This window comes from Symphodus melops (assembly GCF_947650265.1).
Source record: "Symphodus melops genome assembly, chromosome: 7".
NCBI lineage: Eukaryota > Metazoa > Chordata > Actinopteri > Labriformes > Labridae > Symphodus > Symphodus melops.
In genome coordinates, this window is record NC_136697.1 from 22,687,758 (window position 1) to 22,710,506 (window position 22,749).

The 22,749-nt window shown below is 40.5% G+C and overlaps 1 protein-coding gene across 1 annotated transcript in view; it reads right to left on the bottom strand.

The window, feature by feature from the left end:
* The window catches only part of LOC306827211 (receptor-type tyrosine-protein phosphatase mu), a 149,685-nt gene that overhangs the window by 76,636 nt on the left and 50,300 nt on the right, over window positions 1–22,749 (bottom strand). The window contains exons 3-7 of the mRNA XM_079348881.1: window positions 21,505–21,779; window positions 18,158–18,236; window positions 16,229–16,344; window positions 14,005–14,179; window positions 6,801–7,094 (exon numbers count right to left, since the gene is read on the bottom strand). Of these exons, the coding sequence (XP_079205007.1) occupies window positions 6,801–7,094; window positions 14,005–14,179; window positions 16,229–16,344; window positions 18,158–18,236; window positions 21,505–21,779 (939 nt within the window). The remainder of the gene's footprint in view (window positions 1–6,800; window positions 7,095–14,004; window positions 14,180–16,228; window positions 16,345–18,157; window positions 18,237–21,504; window positions 21,780–22,749) is intronic.

Sequence of the window (22,749 nt, forward strand, 5' to 3'; positions counted from 1 at the left end):
TGGCAGGTAGAATGACCACCTCCTCCCCCCAATCTGTCTTCACACACAGACACGTTCCAACATCCATCTCCACTATAAGACTGGGCTTTGTCTTTGGTTGTTTAGGTTCCTGGGGAAAACGCCTGTGGTTAGGGCTTTCAAACAGGAAAAATACAAGCTCTCATTTACCGAAAGGGACGCAATCTCTACGGGAGCAGTGGGAGGCTACCAAGGTGATTCTTCAACTTCAGCGCTCCCCAGATGGCTCGAGTGGCATTGTCATTTGTCGCAAAAAACCTGCATGTGTCGCACTCAGCTTAGGGTGTTACCCGGAGTGTAAATCAAAGGGAAGCGCTTGACTTTGTGAAATGGTTGCTGCCTTTCTGAGCCACCTACTTAGGAGATATATGAGCGCTAAGATCTAGCTTTCTATGTGAGGGAATACAGAATATAAATCGACGCCTTTCTGACACTTGCTGTCCTTTAGTTAAAGGAGGAGACAGAAAATGTTCTGGAGTCAGAGTTATACAATCAGACTGAATGAGTGCTTCCTGGGTGCCTAAGCAAGGGGATGGGACATCTATAATTCAGCAAAAGGATGGAGAAAATCTGTGACAAAAATTACAGCAGATAGGCCATGAATAATTAATCACGAAGAATAGAAACATTTAAAGACCTTGAGAAGCATTTCAGCTCAGATTTAAAAACAGCGGAAAAAAGGGCTCTCACCAAGCCTGACTAAGGTTACAAACAAGCTCGATGATAATTGTTTGTGAGGAACTGAGAAGGCAGCTCTGGAGTAAGATGGGACAAAGTTTACACAACTGTCATCAGAGAATGGTTTGTACACATCTCTTCTCAGTCTCCATTCTTTCGTGTACGGGGAAAATACTGTATATGGAGGGGTTGAAATAAGGGAAATTAAAATAATGTAACTGCTTTAAATGTAGTCTCTCTCACTCCGTCTCTCTCCCTCAGAACAGGAGTTGTTTGAAAATGTGTCCTTGAGAAGAAAACAATTTGTCTTTTGCAGAGCCAATATCATGGAACACAATTCTCCATTTTACTTCCAACTGCCTGTGATAAAAACACCTTTATTGTGCTCCTCCTATAACCTTCCTGCACACCACAAACTCAATCTACGCTGTTTTCTCTGACTGACAAAAGAACACAAATTCAATAGCCCTCAAACTGAGGCTTTTCATTCGCCATCCCGCAGACAATATATAAACCCTATAGGTCACATGACAGCCAGCTTTTGTGGGCTACAAACCACACCAATGTTATCTTAGATGGTTAGGTGAAGTGGATTTCTATTCAAGCCGTGAGGCAACAATAGCATTAATTAGACACATTAAACCGAGCAAACAACTTCCTCTCTCTAGGTCCACTGAGGCACATCTGCTAAATCTAAACATGCATGGAGCTATACAGGTGGAAACAGAAGATATGATGGACAGATCATCAGTCAACCTTTGTTGATACAGTCTCAAGGCTGGTTCAGACAAGGATCGGACATGTGGAATATACTGCCTCTTTCAGGTTTGGCTGGAAATAATTAATCAGTGCAAAAATCCAAAACCGTACCCAATATATTTGTCTAATTTCTGGTCTAAAATATCTCATTCCACTTTAGATTAGCCACATTCATTTGGAAAGTCCAGATAAACATCCCATATTACAAACTGAAATCAAGGCTGAATTAAGTTGTAATGAATGAAGCAGCTGTCAATGCAGAACGTTAATTTTAAGAAATGTAAAAATATATTTTGACTGCTGCTCTGAAAGCTGTGTTTTCACATTATAATCAATTCAAGCTTTTATAAATTGTATTATCTTGAAATAAGATATATATCTGGACTTGTCGGGTGCGTGAGGCTTAAATTTAGAGAAATTAGATATTTTTGGCAAATGATCAAACAAATGCACTCGTTAAGATTGTATGCAGTGAAGCTGATGGAGTCATACAGATTAGCAGAGACAAGCATCCCACAACCAGAGAACTACAAACATGTCAGAACCTTTAGGTAATTGGAACTGAGCCTTGACTGTTCAGTCAGGTCATTAAACCTTCTTGTCTACCAAACAAGGACATGTTCTTTTGACGAATCAAGAAAGCACTGGAATAAAGGTCTTTTAGTCTGTACATTGCACTTTTCAAAGCCCCTTTTTTGACAGCTGAACAATAGGAGAACAAAGAAATGACATGAGCCTCCATAAACTGTTCGTATTATGCCTTTCTAAGTAAAAGAGCGGAGGTGAGAGAAAAGATATTTTTATTTTTAGTTAATGGACTCTAGTCATTTAACTGGACTGCTTTTATGACTTTTACCATGTCTACTTCATTCTTTAAAATATGACAGTGATGTATTCCTCCGACAGAATTTCTATGGATAACACACATTTGTACATGTGGAGCTTTCAAATTAAGTTTATGTATGTCACAGCCCACTGCACAAAGTTTTCTCAGTCCTTTTGCAGCTGATCACATTCTGAGTGACATCCTTTACAGAGGAATGTTTTTGCCCTCCCGCCATGTTTAACATGACAGTTCTTTCCAAAAAGCCATTTAATTACCGTAGTCTGTTCTTAACACCTTAGCAAAGGGTTGAGGGGATATTCAACAATTCTTTCCATCTTATAAAATGAAAAGTATGTCAATGCTTTGAAAAAAACAAAATGAATACTTATGTCTCCATAGAAACCACAGAAGCAAACAAGACCATCAGCAACAAGATATAGTACGTCTATATTGTTTTTTTGCTGCAAAGTAGATGTCATGCATTGAGTGCATTGACATGGACTGGAGTATCACAGTTGGAAGCCTTATCCTGACTCTGATCAAAGGGCGGATTTTCTTTTTTTTTCTCAACTTTTGGTTAAAAAAAAGACTACTTGCATGCAGGACAAATCAGCAAAGATATAAAAGGTTCTACATTATCAACAAGAGGGGTCATTATCTACACAGACTTTCAGTTCCTCACTTTAGCTTCTATACTGTAAAGAAAGAAATGGTCTTACTCTGCGGCTAGAATGTGGTGCAGCAGACTTGGTTTCTGTGACTTTGTTCCACGACACATGATGTTCATCTTAAGTACTTAACAATCTCAATGTTTGAAATATATTTCAAATTCATTTATAAACTTTAAGTTAAGAAGCCTCTTTTCCCCACCGCTATTCAAAACACTGTGACATCAAACTGGCTATAATGTTTTGTTAATGACAGTGTTCCACTCCACATTTTTATTTGACGGACCAGACATGGAGATTCCATCAGAAATTTTTGGCAACAATATCTGCACCAATATCAATTTGAAAAACTACTCTGGTGTTGTGCTCTGTTCAAAGGGATTCTGCCTCTTATGCCTTTTTAAAATTGCATTGGATCACTCTCATTTGCATTAAAACCAACCTGGTCTTTGACAAATTAACCAGGAGGCTTAATGCTAATTAACTAGCCTTGGTGTTGGTGAGCATAATTACCTCGCTCCTCCCTGTTCTCTACTGTTGTAAATGGCCGTATAAATCGGGGGCTGATCCCTGATTAATGTTGCTTTCCCCTGAGTTTAATAGCACTCGGTGTAACAGAATGGCAAAGTAAAAACAAACAGATGAGACTACTCCCACGAGGTACCAGAGAGCAGATGGAGACAACTTATAGATGGAGATGTGGAGTTGGCAAAGGCTGGAGCCTGAGCAGGTGTTTGGACCCAGCATGGACATCATGTTCTGCCATTTTTTAAAGCGCCTGAGAGCCAGCGGGACAGCAAAGGCCATAGGATGGAGATGAGACACACAAACAGACTGTTCTCTTACCAGGGAAACCGGTATGAAATATGCTCTTCTGCAAAAATGGAGACCCTTAAAAAATGTACTCCTGCATAATCAACTTCAAGCGTAATAAAGATAGTTAATAACTATGACCTGAAAAGTGACAAACGGATCAACTAAGTTGAAAACAGTTGAATAAGTTTTACACTGTAGTAGCAAAAGGCTTTGAATGTTTATATGCTTTTTTTTTTGAGTGAAACCACCAAAAACAGGTTATTATGAGAAGATTGAAAAGCTCTGGTAATTACTTTTCAACAGACACCTCAAGTACAACTTAGACAGCAGAGGAGTAGTTGTTTAAGACGTGCTTATCTGCCTCCCTAGTGTGGGCTGGAAATGGTTTCTCTGTGTGAGATGGTCTCTCAATAGTGTTCTGAAATGCAGGGCACCCTGCTGTGATCCCAGGGCACCACCTGATAACACAGTGTCTTCCTCCAAGTAGCACTTACCAAGCGTGGAGAACTCTGAAGTGGTAAACAACTTCACACAAACACAAATTTCACATGGAAGGGGAGTGCGGATGCCAAATGTTTTTCTCTTTTAGCTCACAAATGTTTGGCGAGTAATTTTGGTCAGTAGGAAAAGAGGGAATAAATGTTTACAAGTGGTAAAATTTGACATGGGCTGTCCAAGGACATGAGGATATGCAAAAGAAAAATGTTGTTGGAATGATTCGGCACACCCTTGAATCTGCAAATAACCCCCTGGAGCAATCAACACAGCCTTGGATAAGACGTTCTTTTGATGTTCACTAGGAAAGTAATGGAAGTGCTCCATGGGAAAGAAAACCTTTCAAGGCTAGCCTTTTCTTCCTCCTCCTACTGAATTGAATTGGTGGCGTCCTTGCATTATACATTGCCCATTTTACAGAAGATTGAATTAAAACATCCTTTGTCATCAGAAACATTGCTCAGTTTGCGAGGTGGTCAAGGCATGGCTATGAATAATTATGAGAGAGACAGTGCTCTAAAGTGGCCACAGATTTTCATTAGTGCCTTCAGCCAGCAGTGCAGGGAGAAGGGGGAGCGAGACTAGGGGCCTGTCTGTATCAACAGTGATGTATCGCACAGCCCTGTGAGTCTTAACCGTTCAATTAGGAGCTCTGCTGAGGCCTAGCCTGTCAGTAGGGAAAGTCCAGCACAGAGCCGGACAAGATCAAGAGCTGCTTCCTCAAACACACTTCAGGCGTCGGGGCCATCAATCTCCCCGACTGTGACCAGCAGGGTGGCCAAGGGGCAGACCCCCTTCTGAAACCGGGCCTGGCTCAGACGGCTGCACAGGTAGAGCCATTCATCCCTATCAGCCGGACTAAAAATGAATAAGCCCATGACCTTCACAGTGGGGAGAGAGGGTTACACCCTGGGCAGGGAGGGGAGAAAAATCTCATTTTCATCAGCGTTTCTCTGGACACCCAAAAGCATTAGCCCGGGAAAATGCTGAGGCTACGTTTGTTTTGTTCCCAGAGTTGGCATCCAAGTGCTGCATGGGGATTTAGCTGGTTAATGTTGTGAGAAGGACAATTTGTACAATATCATCAGGCATTCTCGAAGTGTTTATGTACATGTGTGAGTTTGAGTGGCCATAGTAAAGCAACAGCATAATGACACAAATTTAAGGTGACACGCTGCTTTACACATGATATCGATCTATGTTGATGAATTAGGAAGCTTGCAGCCACTCTGGAAAGAAAATTAAGCTGAATAAACAAGTAGTAATAAAGCTAACCAGGAGGCAAGGCAGTTTTCTGCTCTATGGTTGGAGCCAACTATAAATCACATCAATTATTGTGACACACAGCTGTTCCAATAACACGGAAAGTTTCAAGACTTTCCGTAAACTGTTTTACTCTGTTACAAACTTAAAAAGTATGAAAGGCTCTAATTGTTCCAGGTGCTCATTGTAGAACACATTACTTAGAAAAGAGACAATTTATGACCATATGCCATAAATCTTAATGAAGATCCATAGGTGGAAACAATGCAGATGCAAAGACCTTTTTCTACTGTACAAACATAATTACCTAAGTAAAATGGTGATGATATATGATGGGCAATTATGAGCTGGATGTGTGCTTTAAATTCAATGGAACACAATGGTAGCAACAATGGCGTCCCTTATGGATATTTATTTGTTTGCAGGGCACGATTTGTCAAAATAGAAATGTTTCAGATTTTTTCTTTCAAAAGCAACTCAGAGAAGAGTAAAAGTCAAATACAACAGGTCAAAGGTCATGTTAAAAGTATATATAATATACACCGCTGACCACACTGTCAAAGAAGGGTTAGCTATTCCGGTTCCACTCACTATTTAAACCCAACAGAACCCTACCCTAACAACATGTAGGACTTATTATGTTATGAACTCAGCAATGTGAGCCATTTTTTTCAGTTGTTTTCACTTTAAGTTGTAACCAATTTTCTCCATATTTGTTGATGACTACAACAGAATTAAAGCTCCTTTGGAGATTTTTTAACTGGTTATGAATTAGACTGAATTTAACATGAATGTCTCTATACCAGGAACAAAAGTGAATCTGATCATAATTAATTAACAAAACTTCACTTCACTTCATCACTTTAAACAAAAGTTCCTCATACAATAGGAGCTTGAGCAGGTTGTAAAATCAACACTTAGGAGAGAAAAAGTAGATAAGTTTCACAAGTCAACACAATGGATAGCAAATATCCATAACATTGGCCAAAGAGTTAGTGGGAAATTAATTTTCATTTAATTTGTGTGTGTGCTTTTAGGGATTTGGTGTAAAAATACAATCAATCAAAAATGGGATCGCTTTGTCCAATTAGATTCTTTGAAATGTAACTAGTTAAAGATTTGAAAATGTTGTTTTTGACTTCTTTTTTTCCAACTTAGTCAAACCAATAACATTCGTACTATTGTGTTGATGACCACATGACCCTTGAAACAACATATTATATCATTTGACTGAAATCTCACTGGTTCTATGAAAGTTATGGTATTTTGTGCCTCACCAGCACATCTGGTCCTGGCTCTCAATGGGGGTCCTGGGGCTCCGGTGCCGCCCTCAAGAGGTCTGGTCAGAAGAACACTGATCTCATACTCAGTGTCTGGATCCAGGTGGCCGATCTTGTGTGTGGTCTTGTCGACAGGTTGCAGGTCGTACATGGTGCCAGACACAGTGCGGTACTCCACCTCTCTGTCAATGATCGGGCCATCCCCATTGATTGAGTTGGCGTTTAGCTGGATCCAAAGGTAAGTGGCGCCCACGGCAGTCAGCTGGGGTGGTGCAATTGGAACTGGGGGCTCTGTGAGGAAACCAAGTTTTTGATTAATGTTAGTTTACAATACTGACAGTAAAAGTGGTCGAAAGCCGGGGTAATAAAGACAACAATTATGTATTTTGATTTTGTGTAGAAAAAAAATCTTTCGGCAAATTGTGGTATCAAGCTAACAAGACACGGAAAATCTATTTAATTCTTTTGAAAACCAACAAGATCAAAATCTTGTTAAAAAACGTGATGATTCCTAAGTTTCCCAATAATAAAGGTGTTATAGAAGAGCCACGTAACAATCAATAGTTCCAGCTTAGTGAGGACTGTTATCATCCGTAGTAATCTGACTGAACCTTGGTAGAAGCTGCTCCTATTTAAGAGCGTATTGATTTTAATCAGAGGAGTTCCAGAGAAAAGCGTGTGGTAATTGACATCTACTGTAGCTGTCATTTCTCTTGTTTCATTCAGGGTCGGGTTTCAGCCCTCAACTTATGACTGTTTAGGGATTGTGTGTATTAGAAATAAATAAAGCTAAAAATTGCCAGTGAAAAGCCTTGAAAATAAGTCTTCAGTGCACGTTTTACTATTAAGAATATTTCTACAAAAAAAAACAATTAAGGCTCAAAGAAATGACTCTTGCTGTATCTTTGGGCAGATAATGGCTCACATATATCGATGTTTTGTCAGACACACCGTATATAAAAGGAAATTGCCAGGAGTCAGAGTTGCCTTTGCACTAAAACACCACTGCTATTTAAAAGAGAGCTGCATAAATATGGGATTTGAGTAAGATGAAGTTGAGGAACATCAGGTTTGCCTCTTTTTTTTAAACAGTGGAATGTTCACCTTTCACCACCAAAGTAATCCTTTGTATTCTTTGTGCAGAAATCTCATTAACTGATCTGAAATTCAGCTGAACAGTTCTGAATCGAGTTTGAGACCTTTCGTAGCTGTTTTTCTCAGAGTTGTTTCCTGTGTTGTTTATCTGACGCTGGCACATGATGCACATGCAAGCAGTGTAGCTGGTATCCCTGCCAATGTCTTTACGTAAGCCAGCTAGTCAACAGGTGGTGGTTATATTTCAAGTTCATATTATGCTCTAATGCAACAGCAAAGGCAGGAAGGAATATGTGACAATCTAAATCTACATTTACAATCTTTTAAGAACAAACAGACAACAGAGAACATTTTTATACATGCTGTGTCTCAAAGCTTACGTGCTTTGAACACCGTACCACAGAGCTCTGAGGTTCATCACTCTTTGAAGAACACTCACTCATGCAGGTGTTCGTCAGCATGTAGATTTAAACAATGGCGTATTCTTATTTACAAGACTATTTTAGGTCCGCTTCCTTCCTTCGTCAGTCAGAACAGAGAAGGAACTTGGAATGATCGATCCATTGACCTTTTCTTGCTGTCTGCTCCAAAAGTCAGAAGTGAACTGCGAAAAAAAGGTGTTTAAGTTTGCTGCTTGAACGAATTACAAAAAAAGTGGAAACTTAATGAGCTGCTCTTATTGGATGCTTTTTAAGAGGACATAAAATGACACATCTCGCTGTAGATGTTCTCCATGATATACTGTATTTATGGTTATGGGCAATTTTGACAAATAGTTTGATTAAGCTTTTTTTTATGGTACTAATTATGGATCTTTATCATATTTGTAAGTAGAGCTGCTCATTATCTTTTTTTGAAGTGCTGTTAATGTGCTGCTGTCTGTCTTGGACAGGACTATCTTGAAAATGAGATTTTTGAATGTTGATGAGTTTTCCAGATTAGATACAATTAAAATATCAGTCAAGATATAAACAAAAGTAACACTGTAACTGTTATGTTAGTATGTATGTATGAGCATATAGCTATAATAGTAACTCAACTTACTGTGCACGTCAATAAACGGATTATAAAGCTGAAAATGCTGCAGCATTCGGGTAAATGAGCAAAGATTGCACAGGTAACAGTAGGCAAAGACAGTACTTTAACATGAACTAAAAAGGTCAAGGTAAGGTTAGTAATTGCATTTACTGTATCTGACTACTTCTTCAATGTTTTCTTGTCCACAATATTCTTTTCATAACTGAAGAACTGTATATCGAAATGTTTTCACCCTTACAGGTCCATAAGTGTTCACGTCCTTTCTGTAACCCAGACTCACCGTGATCATGTCCACATCTGTCAAAGAAACATGACCTTCACAGAACGATTACAGCTACACAATGAAAAACAGAAGACATTCTTAAAATCAAATGAAACTAAAGTCTGTGGTTCATAAATAAGCAAAATATTTCCCGACTGTATTGAAAGAAAGTTTGATGAAGGTAATGATGTTTTTCTCCCAAGTGAAAAATATAACACAGGACTTGGTCGTGAATCCATTTCTGAGCCCGTTGAACCTCCAATCTTTGTTTGGATTTTTCTGTAATCTAACCAAAAGTTCTTGAATACAGGTTATCTTTGTTAGATAAGAGTGGTGCTCAGTGGAAACCTTGAGGGTGACCTTTTCTCTGTTTTGTTGCCAATGTTTGTCTAATCTTGTTTAAACCTTGTGCCATTTCTGGTTTAATGAGGCTTTTGAAAATGTCAGACAAGGTATTTCATAAGAGATTTTCACCCACCCAATTGTATTATCTTATAGCTAGTCAAAGGGTATGTTGTAGTATTAATGTCGGGAAACTTTTAATGTCTATAAGATTAGATCTTTTCTTTTAGTTTTGCTTCTTATATTCCTACTCAGAAAAAAAGCTTGCTCCCCTTCCTACCTCACAATCGATGATCCTTTACTATCTCACAGTCATGTTGTACATGCTTTGACCACTCCTGTCACCAGGTGCAACCAAAAACCTGCCATTGTCAACAGCAAAATATGACCGAGAGCCAAGCTACAGCTAAGGAATGCATCCTCGGTCATACACTGTAATAGTTGCACGTTCCACAAGCACAACGAGCAGCTCTAATGAGCACATACATGTTACTCGTGCCATTAGTCGCCTGGCTGCTTCTCATGGAGTTGTCATGGAGAGGATGAAGTCTCCAGGCACATTATGAGCAGGCTGAAGTGTCCCACAGAGAATTGGTTTGCTCTCCCTAAGCAGATGGTCACCCCATGGTGACCTACACCGCAGGTCCCTAAACTCCTGCTAATCCAAAGCTTCCAGTGTTTCTGTCAAACATCACCTAAAGCGAACCAGCTAATCCAGCAGGTCGTCGTCTGGATTTAACACACTGTGCTCTGGTCTGCATGTGGGGCCAGACAGAAACACAAAAAACCCAAAATCTGGCTCCAAACATTGACTTGTTTTGATGGTCTTTTAATGTCTGTTGTAATGTCCCAGAAGGGATTTGACTTAGTTAAGTAGCAATATGCTTCCATTCATTAAAACAACGGAAAACAGAACAGGCTCACCCTCTGATACTGTCCCTGAGAATAAGATGGTGTACTTCGTCATGACATTGTGATAATGTTTTTTTTTTTTATTAATTTTTTTTTAAAATTATTATTAATTTTAATTATTATTATTAAAAAAAAATCATAAATGTATGAAGATTATTTTTTTAAATGTTGGTTTCAGAGCGCTGGTGGCTTAGTGTTTACTTTTTGCACCCCATGCACAGAGACTGTAATCCTCGCAGCAGGCTGCCTGGGTTTGAATCCGACCTGTGACTTCTTTCCTGTATGTCACTCCCCACTTCCTCACCCTAAGTCCTGTCTGTTTGATACAGGCATAAAAACCCATCAAATAAATCTTATTTAAATAATAAAATTCAAATAAACCGTTTTTCTGTATTAGAGTGAATTTAATATTTGGCTTTTAGTGTTTGGCATGTACAATTGAAATTTATTGAAATTCAATATGTATCTTTATTCATAGAAGAAGTTCCGTAACACTATTAACTTCTTAAGAGTAAAACTTTCTACTTCAGAGAAAGAAAGTGTGATGTAGGTTGTCATCAGATTTAAATGGCACATTTGTCTGCACACTCACTCTCTGATAACACTTTGTAATGCTCTGGACCAAATGGCCCTCAAATGACAAAGCCTCTTATACATGACTAACTTGGCAACTTAACACACAATTCAACCAACTAAAATATAGTCTAGTTCTACTAGTTCTAGGTTGAAACCATCAAGGTTTCATCAAGCAAGAGCACTTTAATCATTGACAGATTCTGTGTTTTCTTTAGTAAAAAGACTTTCACTGTAATGCATAGATACTGATGCTGCCATTCCATCCGATTTCTGCTCTTATCGCTCAAGACCATTTTGAAAACAATAAGACTAAGCAGCATGATGAATTATAGCAATAAGCATTTCATTTAACTTCAGAAAGTTTCTGCTTGACAAAAGCTACAGCAGCTTACGGTGATGAAATAATTCCTGTAGGTGCAGTAATCCTCTGTTCAACAGCCGCAGCAGACGACTGAAAATAACGGATTAACGGTGTGAAATACACTCAAGTGTTGGAACACTTTAGGATATTAACAACTCAGTTCCCTGTGTTTAAGCCTCATGAGGCACCGTTGCCCTAAAAAGAAATAGGGGGCTCAGACGTGAGCTTGGTGCTGGCTGGGGATGGGTGACAGCATGCAGATGACAGTGGCGGCCATACGCGGGGGTCAGCGAGCAGCTGTTGTCATGATGTTGACCAGACAGGCAAACGGCCTGGCGACAGCTGGGTCCTCCTCTACCACAGCACCTGCTTGCCTGCCAGAACACAATCGCACAAATGCACTCATGCACATGTGATAAAAAACTCTCACGCTGGCAGACAGTTTGAGCCGATGCTGCGTTACAAAGACTTTTTAAGATCCAACTCACTGGCTGAAGCAAACTATTATCTTCATCAAACGTTAAAGGGAAAAGGGTTTTTTGTTATTGTTAATCTATAAAGTTGCAGGACGGTGTTCATGAAAAGATTCCAAGAACTGAATGTGTTGACCTGAAATGGCTTGCTTTGCTGTACCAACCGTCTTATACTCACATTCGATATGTTGGAACAGTAACGCGGGTACCTTGACAAAGACTCTTGGGGTTTTGAAAATGTAAATGTATGATATATTTTAAAGCCACAAACTCTTTTTAGCAGTGTGCCATTCGCTACTAATCTAACAAGAGAGAGCTGCCACTCTCTCTTGTTAGAGTAGTTAGAGCAGAGTCTTTATAAGTACTTCTTTCATTTGCTTGTTACATCCACTGTTCTTCTCTTGCAGAGATGCAAGAGATCCTCATTACATTGTGCTCCCTTCTAATTGGGCTTCTGTGGAAAACAAATTGATCAGCTCCTGATAGGAGGAGAGCAGCCAAAGGAAAATGACGAGCTTGAACGGCTGGTCGGCCTTCGATTTCTGGTGGCTTTCCTCATTAGTCGTGACATGGCTTCGCCTCGGCAGCCTTGAGTTGATAACGTGGCCCAGAATACAATGCTTGATCCCAGCGAGGGCTTCGCAGGCTCCAGGTGATTCTAACCAGGCCAAGAACGGAGCCAGCACTTGGACAGGGAGTAATTATTGCCCTTTCAGAACCCCTGGCTGCACTGCAGGAGAGCCCATCACACGAGGGGCACAGGAGAGGCGCTGCACTGGGCCAATCCGTACGGCACTCTGGAAATACATGCAGCGCACTTTCACACAGGCACATAAATCTGACTGAATACTGGCATGAAAGGCAGAAGTGATTATCTGGGATAATCAAGCATTCACTCTCCTCATGTTGAAGAAAAAAGGCGCTGTATTCTAATGAGGGGTGGGGTGGGTGGAGAGAGGAAGCCAGTGTCTGACTGTAGCAGACTCATAATCCATACAATCACTCCGTGGTCACTCCTCCAAAAAACGAGTCACGGACGTTGTGAACACACATTTAAGGAGGATTTACAACGCAGACACGTTGCTTGGAGGGTTAAGCACTTGTTTTACGACTGGTACGATAAGAGGAGATATCAGAATTTTTTATGTGTGACACTTATAACCGTGAAAACGCCTCTTTTCTTCCAGCAACGTGCTGGCTTATGTCGGAGTCATCGAGGTGTGAAATCTCTGCAGAATTTAAAGCAGGGTGCATTACAAGATTAGATGAATGCCTAAATCTAGAAAATTACTTCATTTTAAATATTTATGACAAAGGCACTTTCCACTTAACCAGTTTGTCTTCTGCAAAAAGTATATCTCGTAACACACTACAGGCAGCGATCAGCAAAAATATGGCCGTGCAGTGAGTATGTCTAAGTGCAGAGATGTGCTCGTGATTGTGTCGCAGAATTTATGCACAAGTGTGGTTTTGAGTGCCTCCAGAGTGTCAGTAAATTTTCTTTGAGTACACCACTGATACACTGGCGCAGAGAGACTTTATCTCCCCCCTCACTCTGCTGTGTCTGGGCCTGGTCGTTCTCGCATGATTGACAGACCTCGATCTGGACAGCCAGGATTAAACCTATCAATCACATGAAGCTTGGAGACAAAAAAAAAAAAAAAAAAAAAAAAAAAGACAGGAAAAAAAAAATCGGGGCAGTAAATTCAATTGAGAGCACAGGGAGAAAATTGAGGTGAAGAAATATAGAAGGCCATTACCGGGCTATAGGGCTGCAGGAAAGTGAGGCCTTGCAGGATTTAGTTTCAGACGACTCCATAAATTCATATCAAATGACTGCGCGAGTGAAATATCAGTGAGGTTACTGTAAACCCTGGTGCCTCTTGCCTTTGTGATCTTTTCTGTTGGAATTGTGCTCATTCAAGGGCAGTCTTTACAGGGGAAGTATTAAAGCCCTCTAGATAACAAATCAACATAAAAAAAGCTTGTATTTTTAGCATCGCCTTAGAGGACATTGTTGTATACAAGGGGGCGACATTTCCTGTTTATCTGCTGCTGACTTTGATCAACACATTAAGGTCATGTGGATGGAAAATGTGAAGGCTCTGTGCTGTGCTCGCTCACTTTCCTTCAAATACTCACGTTTAATGGTTAGTTCTCCGTAATTAGACACTCCAACCCCTTTGTCTGAGTGGACGATGCAGCGGTAGCGGCCCGAGTCGCCCTTGGTTGTATTCTCCACGTCGAAAGTGCCAATGAAGCGACGGTTGTTCCAAGGTTTAGTGGCTTTCATCGGGGCCTCCCGTCCACCGATGCCCTTTTGGAAGCGAGACAAAACACAAAATTGAGGCTCCGACAAAGAAGGAAGGTTTAATAAGCAGAGTGGGCTGACCTTGTGTGCTTCAGAAACTCTGGTTGAGTGTACTTGTTGTCTGTTCTTGTGTGTGTGTTTTGTTTGTGTCCTATCATTCCCATTGGTGCCTGATAGTGGGAGTACATTTATCACACTGGAACGCACACACACATTCTTACACACACACACACACCTACACACACACACACACACACACAAACACACACAGTGGGCTCTCCCCAGCTGTCACCCCTCACAGCAGGCAGATGGGGGACATTTGTTCATTAGAAATATTTCTTCATTACTGTCATCAGGGGACTTCACTTAATGTTTGTTTTCCAGCTCCTGTGCTAATGAGGACGTGTTTGTTAAAATGATGGAGTACCTGGCAGAGGACCTTTACTCAGCGTCATGCTCCCACTGATCACATGTGTGACAGTGTGCTTAGCAGCAGAGCCGGCAGGGTTATGTCTGCCAGATGCACTACCTTTTCTGCTCAGAACAAGGTCAATTCAAGACTGCTGTGCAGCTCAGCTGTGCCGGATATAGTACACAGTAGCCACAGAGCCAACATCTATATAGGTTAAGACCATACTGTGCTGATCTGAAACAACTGTAATCCCCTGCCTCCCTGACACACAGGACTCTGTGTCAGATTTCAAACACAAGGGCACAATAAAGTGTTTGTGAATGTCTCTGCTTTGATTTGAGTTATACAATGAATAACATGAGCTTTTAAATCAAGGCTGGACACTCACCTGTTAACAGCTGCCTCATCCTTCACTGTACTGCTAGTATTTTAAAATTTGCGTTATATAATTTAGCTTCTGTTGTGCAGTTTTTGTTAAGCTTCTCGTTCAGATTTGAGGGTTTGTGTTCTTTCACAACTGGTTTTAAACACGTTCATGAAATGTACAAAATGGGTCAGGTACATCAGCCTGCACAGACACTACTTGCTTTAACTACCTCGCTACATTGCCATATGTAGACTACTGAAGAGGTTATGTTGTGAGTGCACCTTTGTGGTTGGTGAACAAGTATGACATCTTTTGCTTGTCTCATTCTTCCGTTCAGATGTTTGTTTTTTTTGTTTCAAGTAAAATGAAAGGGAGAGCAACATCTGGAAGAGAAGCTTTTGTTGAGACGTGGCTCGATTTACGTATCTGTACCATCTGTATACCAAAATTCGTAAAAGTTTTTGGTAAACTTTTAGGCACCAAAGTGAGTGTTAGGCTGGAAATCATACTTCTCCTGATTTTAGAAAAAAAAATACACCTTAAGAGGATGATTTAGAGTTGAGGTCAAAGTGCTAAGCGGAACTATATTTGATGCCTCCTGCTATGTAATTTAATTGACATCTGCTGGCCAATCAGAAAGATTTACTGCCTGTGGCTGTGGTGTAACCGTTTACATTTAGCCTTGTGTAATTAGGGTTAAACATGTTAAAAATAACAAACTACTTCAGCCTCTTCTGCTCCCGTTCATACACAGCCATTTGGATCCACATAATGAAATTTATTAAGGAAGCACAATGGAAAGGAAGGAAAGGAAAACAGTCTGCAGTGTTGTGTTTTGGTCTGTGATGATGATTGATTATCAGTTTAAAGATAGCTAAGCATTTATTGTACGCGTGTCTTAGTTGAAATGATGGTTTCCAGAGGTGCTCTGCTGCTCACACAAACAACTACCGTGGTAAACACAAATATCTCAATACATCTCACGTTGACCACGTGTATTTAGAACAACCTGACGGAGAACCTTTTAGACCAAATGACATTAAAAGATACATTTGTGAAATACCCCATTTAAAGAACATATGGCTGCAGCTTCTTCAGACCGAGCGGCACAACAGTCGCACTGCTGACTCAAGATCAGAGGATTACATATTCTTAAAATAGAGTCTCTTCAGGACGACACATCCATTTCCAGAGGGCCTGGTTCTAATACTGATTCCACTCTCTGATCTAGTCTTTGATCTGGAGTGTGTGTAAAAAGGATAAAAATGGATCTCACCTGGAGCCAGAGGCGGAAATTGTCCCTTTTGCGTCCATTGACGGTGCAGTGAAAAGATGCAGTCTGTCCGGCGTTGACCTCCACTCCTTTTATAGTGAGGAAGTGAGGTGTGTTCACTGGGGAAAATACACACAATTTGTCAAACAGTTGCAAAAACATAAAAAAAAGTTTGAAATTACAGAAGGATTTAAGTTCTTTCAAATAAGTTTGAACAGGATGCTATGTAGCCTGCATCAGGACTATGAAGGATTTAAGCTCCTTTTTCTATCCAATTCACTCTTCCTGACTTTGTAACCCTTGTGTCTGTGAAATTGTAGAACTGAAAGAAGTCAGCTTGAATGGATTCTGCTCTTTATTACACAGTTTTATACCCCTCAGTGCCAGAGGCCAGAAACTCTTTTGTGAGGAACTTCTCACCTAAATCCTTAAAAAGAGGCACCAGAGGACGATCTCCCGTCAACCCAGTTTCTGCTTCCTCTTTACTGCATTCTTTCATTGATTGAGAGGATTCATGCAAAAGCATTACTCTCTTCTCGAACCGTGCTCATTATCAGGCACGCTCCCTGACTGGAGTAGTCCACAGAAAGCAACTTATGTAGAACATTTTTTGATTAGTCCCGCTATTCCGCATAGAAAAATAGGGCAATTCAGTGGAGCGACCTTGATTCGAAACATATCCAAATCTCTAAGGACTTGGCAAAGCTAATTCTATCACTTTCATCATCGAGACGTTCACTTCTGCTTAATATTTTATAACCTCTTCTTTGAACTACACCTCTTTTATAACTTTGTCCCGTCAATCCATCCGCTGCCAAATAAGACAAATCTAATTTTCTCAAGGCTTATGTCTTCCTTAATGACGGAATGAGAGGCAGACCACCCAGTGGCATAGTCACACCTTTGTGCCAGATCTTCCACATGGGTCGTATAAATAGAAAATGAATTGGCTGTGCTCCACCGAGGAGTCATTCTGATCACTTTGCTTATCACTCAAAGAAGCCCGATTGTTGCTGAGTGGGTTATTGATCCTCTCACACTTTTACGCATTTGAACATTGATCATCATGTCTCAAGGCCTCATCGATTCACCCAAATACATTCATATTCAACACCTATCGCTGCATAAATCCATCTTATTGACAAAACATTTGTAGGAATTCACCTGCTTTCAGACAGTAACCAGGTCATCAGCATCTAGCTCTCAGAGCTTGACACTTCAGCAACGAGTGGTAGAGTAAAATAGAAATCAATTGATGAAAACTCTCGTGGTATTGATTAAGACTTAGACTTGAGAGTGTGGAAAGCTCTGTGTATAAATTTAAGGAGTGCCATATGGACTAACATGACTCTCAGTACTCAAAAGCATAGCAATGAGGAATCCTGAAGAGCCCTCATCCTTGTACTCCCACAGCAGCCTCCTGAAGCCGAAGCAGAAAAAAAATCTAAATATGCCAGTGATTACATGTTCATTATCTCCGCCACGCAGTCTGAAGAGCTTCCACTTAAATTCAGCCGAGGATCTTCGAACATCTGAGAGATGAGACGCTTTGCTGAATATCCTTAAGGGGGGAGGAATACAGTGGAATCCAGTCACAGCATGGTGTGATGGTGGTATTTGTTTTTGTCCCCATTTTTTTTTTTTTTTTACTATTTTTCCATCTCTCAAAGGATAGATTTAACACAGCCACTCAAAGACACTAAATCCTGAGCACACTTCAGCATGTCTGTGTGCTCATAAATCTGCAGGGATCTAGCAGGAGGGAGGTTTACAGTACTCTTTGGATTGACTGTAGCATTGTCTTTGAAGGCCTTTTGTTTGACTGGGAGGCCTTGAATGGAACAACATTACAGGTATTTGGGAGGGTGTCATGGAAAGGACAATGGTGCTTTGATGGTATTCTTTTATGGTGAAGGTAAAAAAAGGACTTACTGCACTGGTGGCCCTGGACCACGATGTCTTTGATGGCCAGCAAGCCACGCTGCCCTGAGGTTACTGCTTCAAACACAATCTGAGGAGGAGAGAGGAGACTCATAACGCCGGTGATAAATGGGCACACGTCTTCAAATGGCACTTGAGTGAGGCTATCCGTGTGCACAGAGAAGTCCAGGTTCCTGCTAATGCGATATGCTTTTGGCAGGGCTGCAGCTGGTCCACACAGCTGCAGGCCAGTGACATTATTTCCACAATAAGTCACGGTAGATAGGTGTTGTGACATGCAAGTGTTAAATTAAGTTTGAGCCTTGAGACTATTAGCCCACAGTCTGTGACCAGCACACGGTGAAGGAGGGATGAGAGACTTAGCATTACATCAATTATTAAAGGGAATGTACGTTTGTTTTTTATCAGTGTGAGTGTTTTGTCAGCACAAGTTTTCATTCGATTTTTTTTGACATTTTTCAGCCTTTTACCTGCCATCAGAAGTCAGTAAAGTAAAAACAAAATCCATTACAAAACCAAACTATTTCTTTGACATTACATGTCAATATAAAGTTCACTTTTTTACATTGCTGAACAATCAGCAGTATTTATATAAAATAACAGTAAGACTTGAATTAAACCTAACCAGTGTTATTTACCAACTTGTTTATTTTCATGAAAAGAAAAATTATATTAGGGGTAGTAAATTTGACTATATATCTCTTGAGCAAACCTAACCCTCAAATACAAATGTTGAGAGTATCTCATTCGTGAGAAGCGGCTGCAGATGCATCTACAGTTGTTGAGGCTAATGTTACTTGGTTGACATGTTTGTTGCTCTCTGCCAACATCATATCTGAAATAAAGTGCAACTGTGCTGCGTAACACTAACATGACCCTATTTTAGGGACCAAGTACTCCTGCAAAACAAATGGCCCTAAGCCCTGACAGAAGGCGTGTCCCGGCAGAATGTCAGAGTTATGTACTCACTGGTCTCCAGTGTGATAAAAAGGGAAACAGAATGTCAGTCCCTTCCCAAACTCAGGGTGTGGTGCAGAGACCAATTACACCACACATACTGACGACACATGTTTTACATGCCATATATCCTAAATATAAACGTATATCTTCCAGTGAGTGGTGTGCAGTACATTAATGGGTATGTTCTATGTATGGCGTCACTCAGAAACATGTGTCCTGTTCGTCGTAGCTAGGCTGCACACACGTACATATCTGAGATTCCTTTTGTAGCTGAGGAATGTGGAGGCGGAGATAGTTACCATTGTCATCTGGGAGGCAGGATGCCTTCAGATAAGGCTGTCTAATTATAAATTTCTTTTTTTGTCTCATGAAATATGAACGTGAATATCTTGGGTGCCAATTATGGCCTCATTACAGGCTAATTTAAAGGAAATTAAAAGGCCAACCACTCCATATATTGCCACCAGACAAATGAACTAGCCCCCACTCTCTAATTGAAATCCTTTGTTTGTGCAACAGACATCAGTCAGCCTGCCTAATAGCTGTGATATAATTGATTCCAACATCAATGATAGTGCAGTGCATAATTGGGCCTGACCCACGGAGTGAAAATATTCACATGGGACGAAAGCTGTTGATGTCACAGGAAAGTTCACCATTCTCATTTGTCAGAGAGACCGACAGTGAACCCGACATTCAATGTCTACATCGCCGCTCTGGCTATCCCTCAGGGACTTTGTTAAGTACTACATTACAGCAGGATTGATTAGCTCTGCCATAGTTTCTACTGTATTGAAATCAAGATAGATGAGGACATTTAAGTTTTTCTCTCTTATTGGTGCACCGCTGCATATAGGCGCATAAATATATACAGTAGGGATTTCATTGTATGCACAGAGCACAGATTTTGAGTAGTGTGTGAAGGATATAATTGCTCTCTGTATTACATGGAGTGGAAACAGCGTTGAGCAGTTTTTGAAATGCATGACAATCTCAATTAAAAGTTTTAGGGACGGTCTGACAGAAGAGTAATTATCAAAAAGCTGAAAGGCTCATGATGACTAAAAGCCTCACCAGTAATTAAAAAATAATTTCCAAGTATCAGGTGGCTTCCCTTTGACAATTGCGTAGGTTTCTATGCAATTAAAGACACCCATAATTAGCGCCATGTTGTTAATTAGTGACAATTTTAAGCATTGGTCTCTGTTCTCTTGACTGAGAATGTTGCTAAGACCATTAGCATCTTCTGATGTACCCGTGTTGTCAGTTTGGGTCTGGAACAGTAACAAACAAGAGACAGACGACCTTCCGCTGAGGTTAGAAAGGCAACAGATGCTGGGAATTTCCCTGAACACACTGGAAGCATTACATGCCATTTTGGGCTTAAACGCTCAAACTATGTGCAGAGACGTGCTGAACAGAATGTCAAATTGTTCAACAATCACTGATGTTTATTTAAGAGTAAAAAAAAAAAAAAAAAAAAAAAAGAATGTTGATGTTGAAAGCGAAGCGATTATTTCTAGACTGTCATAATGAATCGTATTTAGCCTTGCACTGTATTTTAGCCGAGTGTGCGTTCACATAGGATGGATCCAATCACAATAAACTCTGGCGACAGACTCTAATCTTTAATGGTCCACAGATAAATCTAAAAACATTTCACCAGACTGTCTTTGTATCTTTCTGCCACTGAAGGGTCACCGTCTTATCAACAGAAAGCAGTGACTGTTTAGCGGCATCTGCAGCACATTCTGTCCTCCCCCCTCTTCTGTCTTTCTTTTGTCCATGTGCCTCTCATTAAAGGTCCTATCTGGCATTCAGTAGTGAGAAGCTCAGTGGTGTGCCTTGTTAACTAACTTATCAGGTTGGCTATGATGAGCAGCCGGGAGGACTCCCCTCTGCTCCACAGTGGACCAGCTCTGCACGGCCGTAATGAAATAATTCACCATGGGACTGGCTCCCGTTGGGAGGTTAAGGGGTCTCACTGCATCAATTAACATTTGGTGGACTTGTGGAACAAGCCCTGCGAAGACTAATAGTCAGGCAAGTGTGAAATCACCTTGCCCCAGCCAGCAGTCATGTGCATTGGTAAGTGAAAATGAGTTTTCAGAATTGGAAAGAGAGAACCTGCTCGGATGGAGTGGAGGGAGAACAGATTGCCAAGGTAGCCCCAGAAATCAATAATCTTGGGTGTTTTGAATGAGCCATTGTGAGATCTTTTTTTGGACCTACTCACATAATAAATGTGTCTTGTCCACCTGGCGAACAGACTTTAATGACTTTGGCCTAACAACAAAAGGAAGGCTTACAATGAGCGGCCTAGTTTTTTGATGAGAGATAACCCCAAAGAGAGCAGGGTGCAGACAACACTTCCTCACCTGGTAGAAGTTGGGCCAGTAGGTGCTGATGGCCAGTTCCATCTGTCCCCAGGAGCGAGAGGCTGGACCCGACACGTTCCAAACAGGCATCCCCATGGGGCTGTTGTTTTCTTTGATATAGACATTCAGGTGGCCTGGGTGGCTGTTCTCTCTGCCTCCTATGTAGTAGTGGAAGGTAACGCAGTGGGTGTCATTCTCCCGCAGCTGTGGCGTCAGCAGTAAGGCCTTCTGCCCCGCAAAGCGTCCTGACGTGTTCACCATCATGTAGGCTGAACCTGCAGCATAGATAGAAGTTGTGTTTAATGAGCTGAGCCAGTTTTACCTCACCAGTAGTTTAAACTGTGCCAGAAAAACATGTATGTGCAATAAAATGTCCAGCAACAGTTATCACTATTCTTTTCATGTGTTCAGCAGCACACTTTATGACTGTACTATAATATCAAAATAAAGCACCCGCGAAACAGATACAAAGGGTCTTAAAATAAAAACTGTAGAATTATAAACACAGAATAAAAACTGAAGCCATGAGATTTAAAGACAAATGCATAACACAAAAAGTTAGACACAAGAATCATTATTTTATAAATCTAATAGAAGAACTCGAAATGTTAGAAAAATGAACAACTTCAGTCTTTAGAAATTGTATCGAAGACAAAAAATGGTATTCAATAAATCAATCTTTAATTTTCCATTACCATTTATTTTCCTGTTTCCTGTTGCACGGTATTTCTCTTAACCCTTCAATTTACTGTGCTGCGTTTTCAATAGTGTCTATCGCTATCTCATTGTCTTTGGAGTATCTCTGTTCTTCACTTGAGCTGTAGATCTTCATGTGTGTATTATTCTTATGTCTCTTTGTATCTGTTGTGTCTTCGTGCCTGCTGAAGATCTCATTTTCGTCAGTACAATGAGAAAGTTGAAGTTGAATTATAAGCATGCTAGCATGCAAATGTTAACTTTTAACTCAAAGCCTGCTGCAGCTCAAATAGAAGTTAGAATTTCTGATTAGTCAGCATCAAAACACTGAAGTTACACTTTCCTTCTTCCTCAGATACTGTTAATATGTCTTATATCCCATGTTGAGTTAGAAATGCCACTATGCAAGGTAAGGTTGAATAACCAATTTTTGTAATGCATGTTTAAAGCAAGGTGCCAAAGACCAATGTGGTATTTATTGTGAACTAAAACACTCTTCTAAATTGCAAAAGACCTGCAACAACTTGAAATATGAATGTTACCCTGATG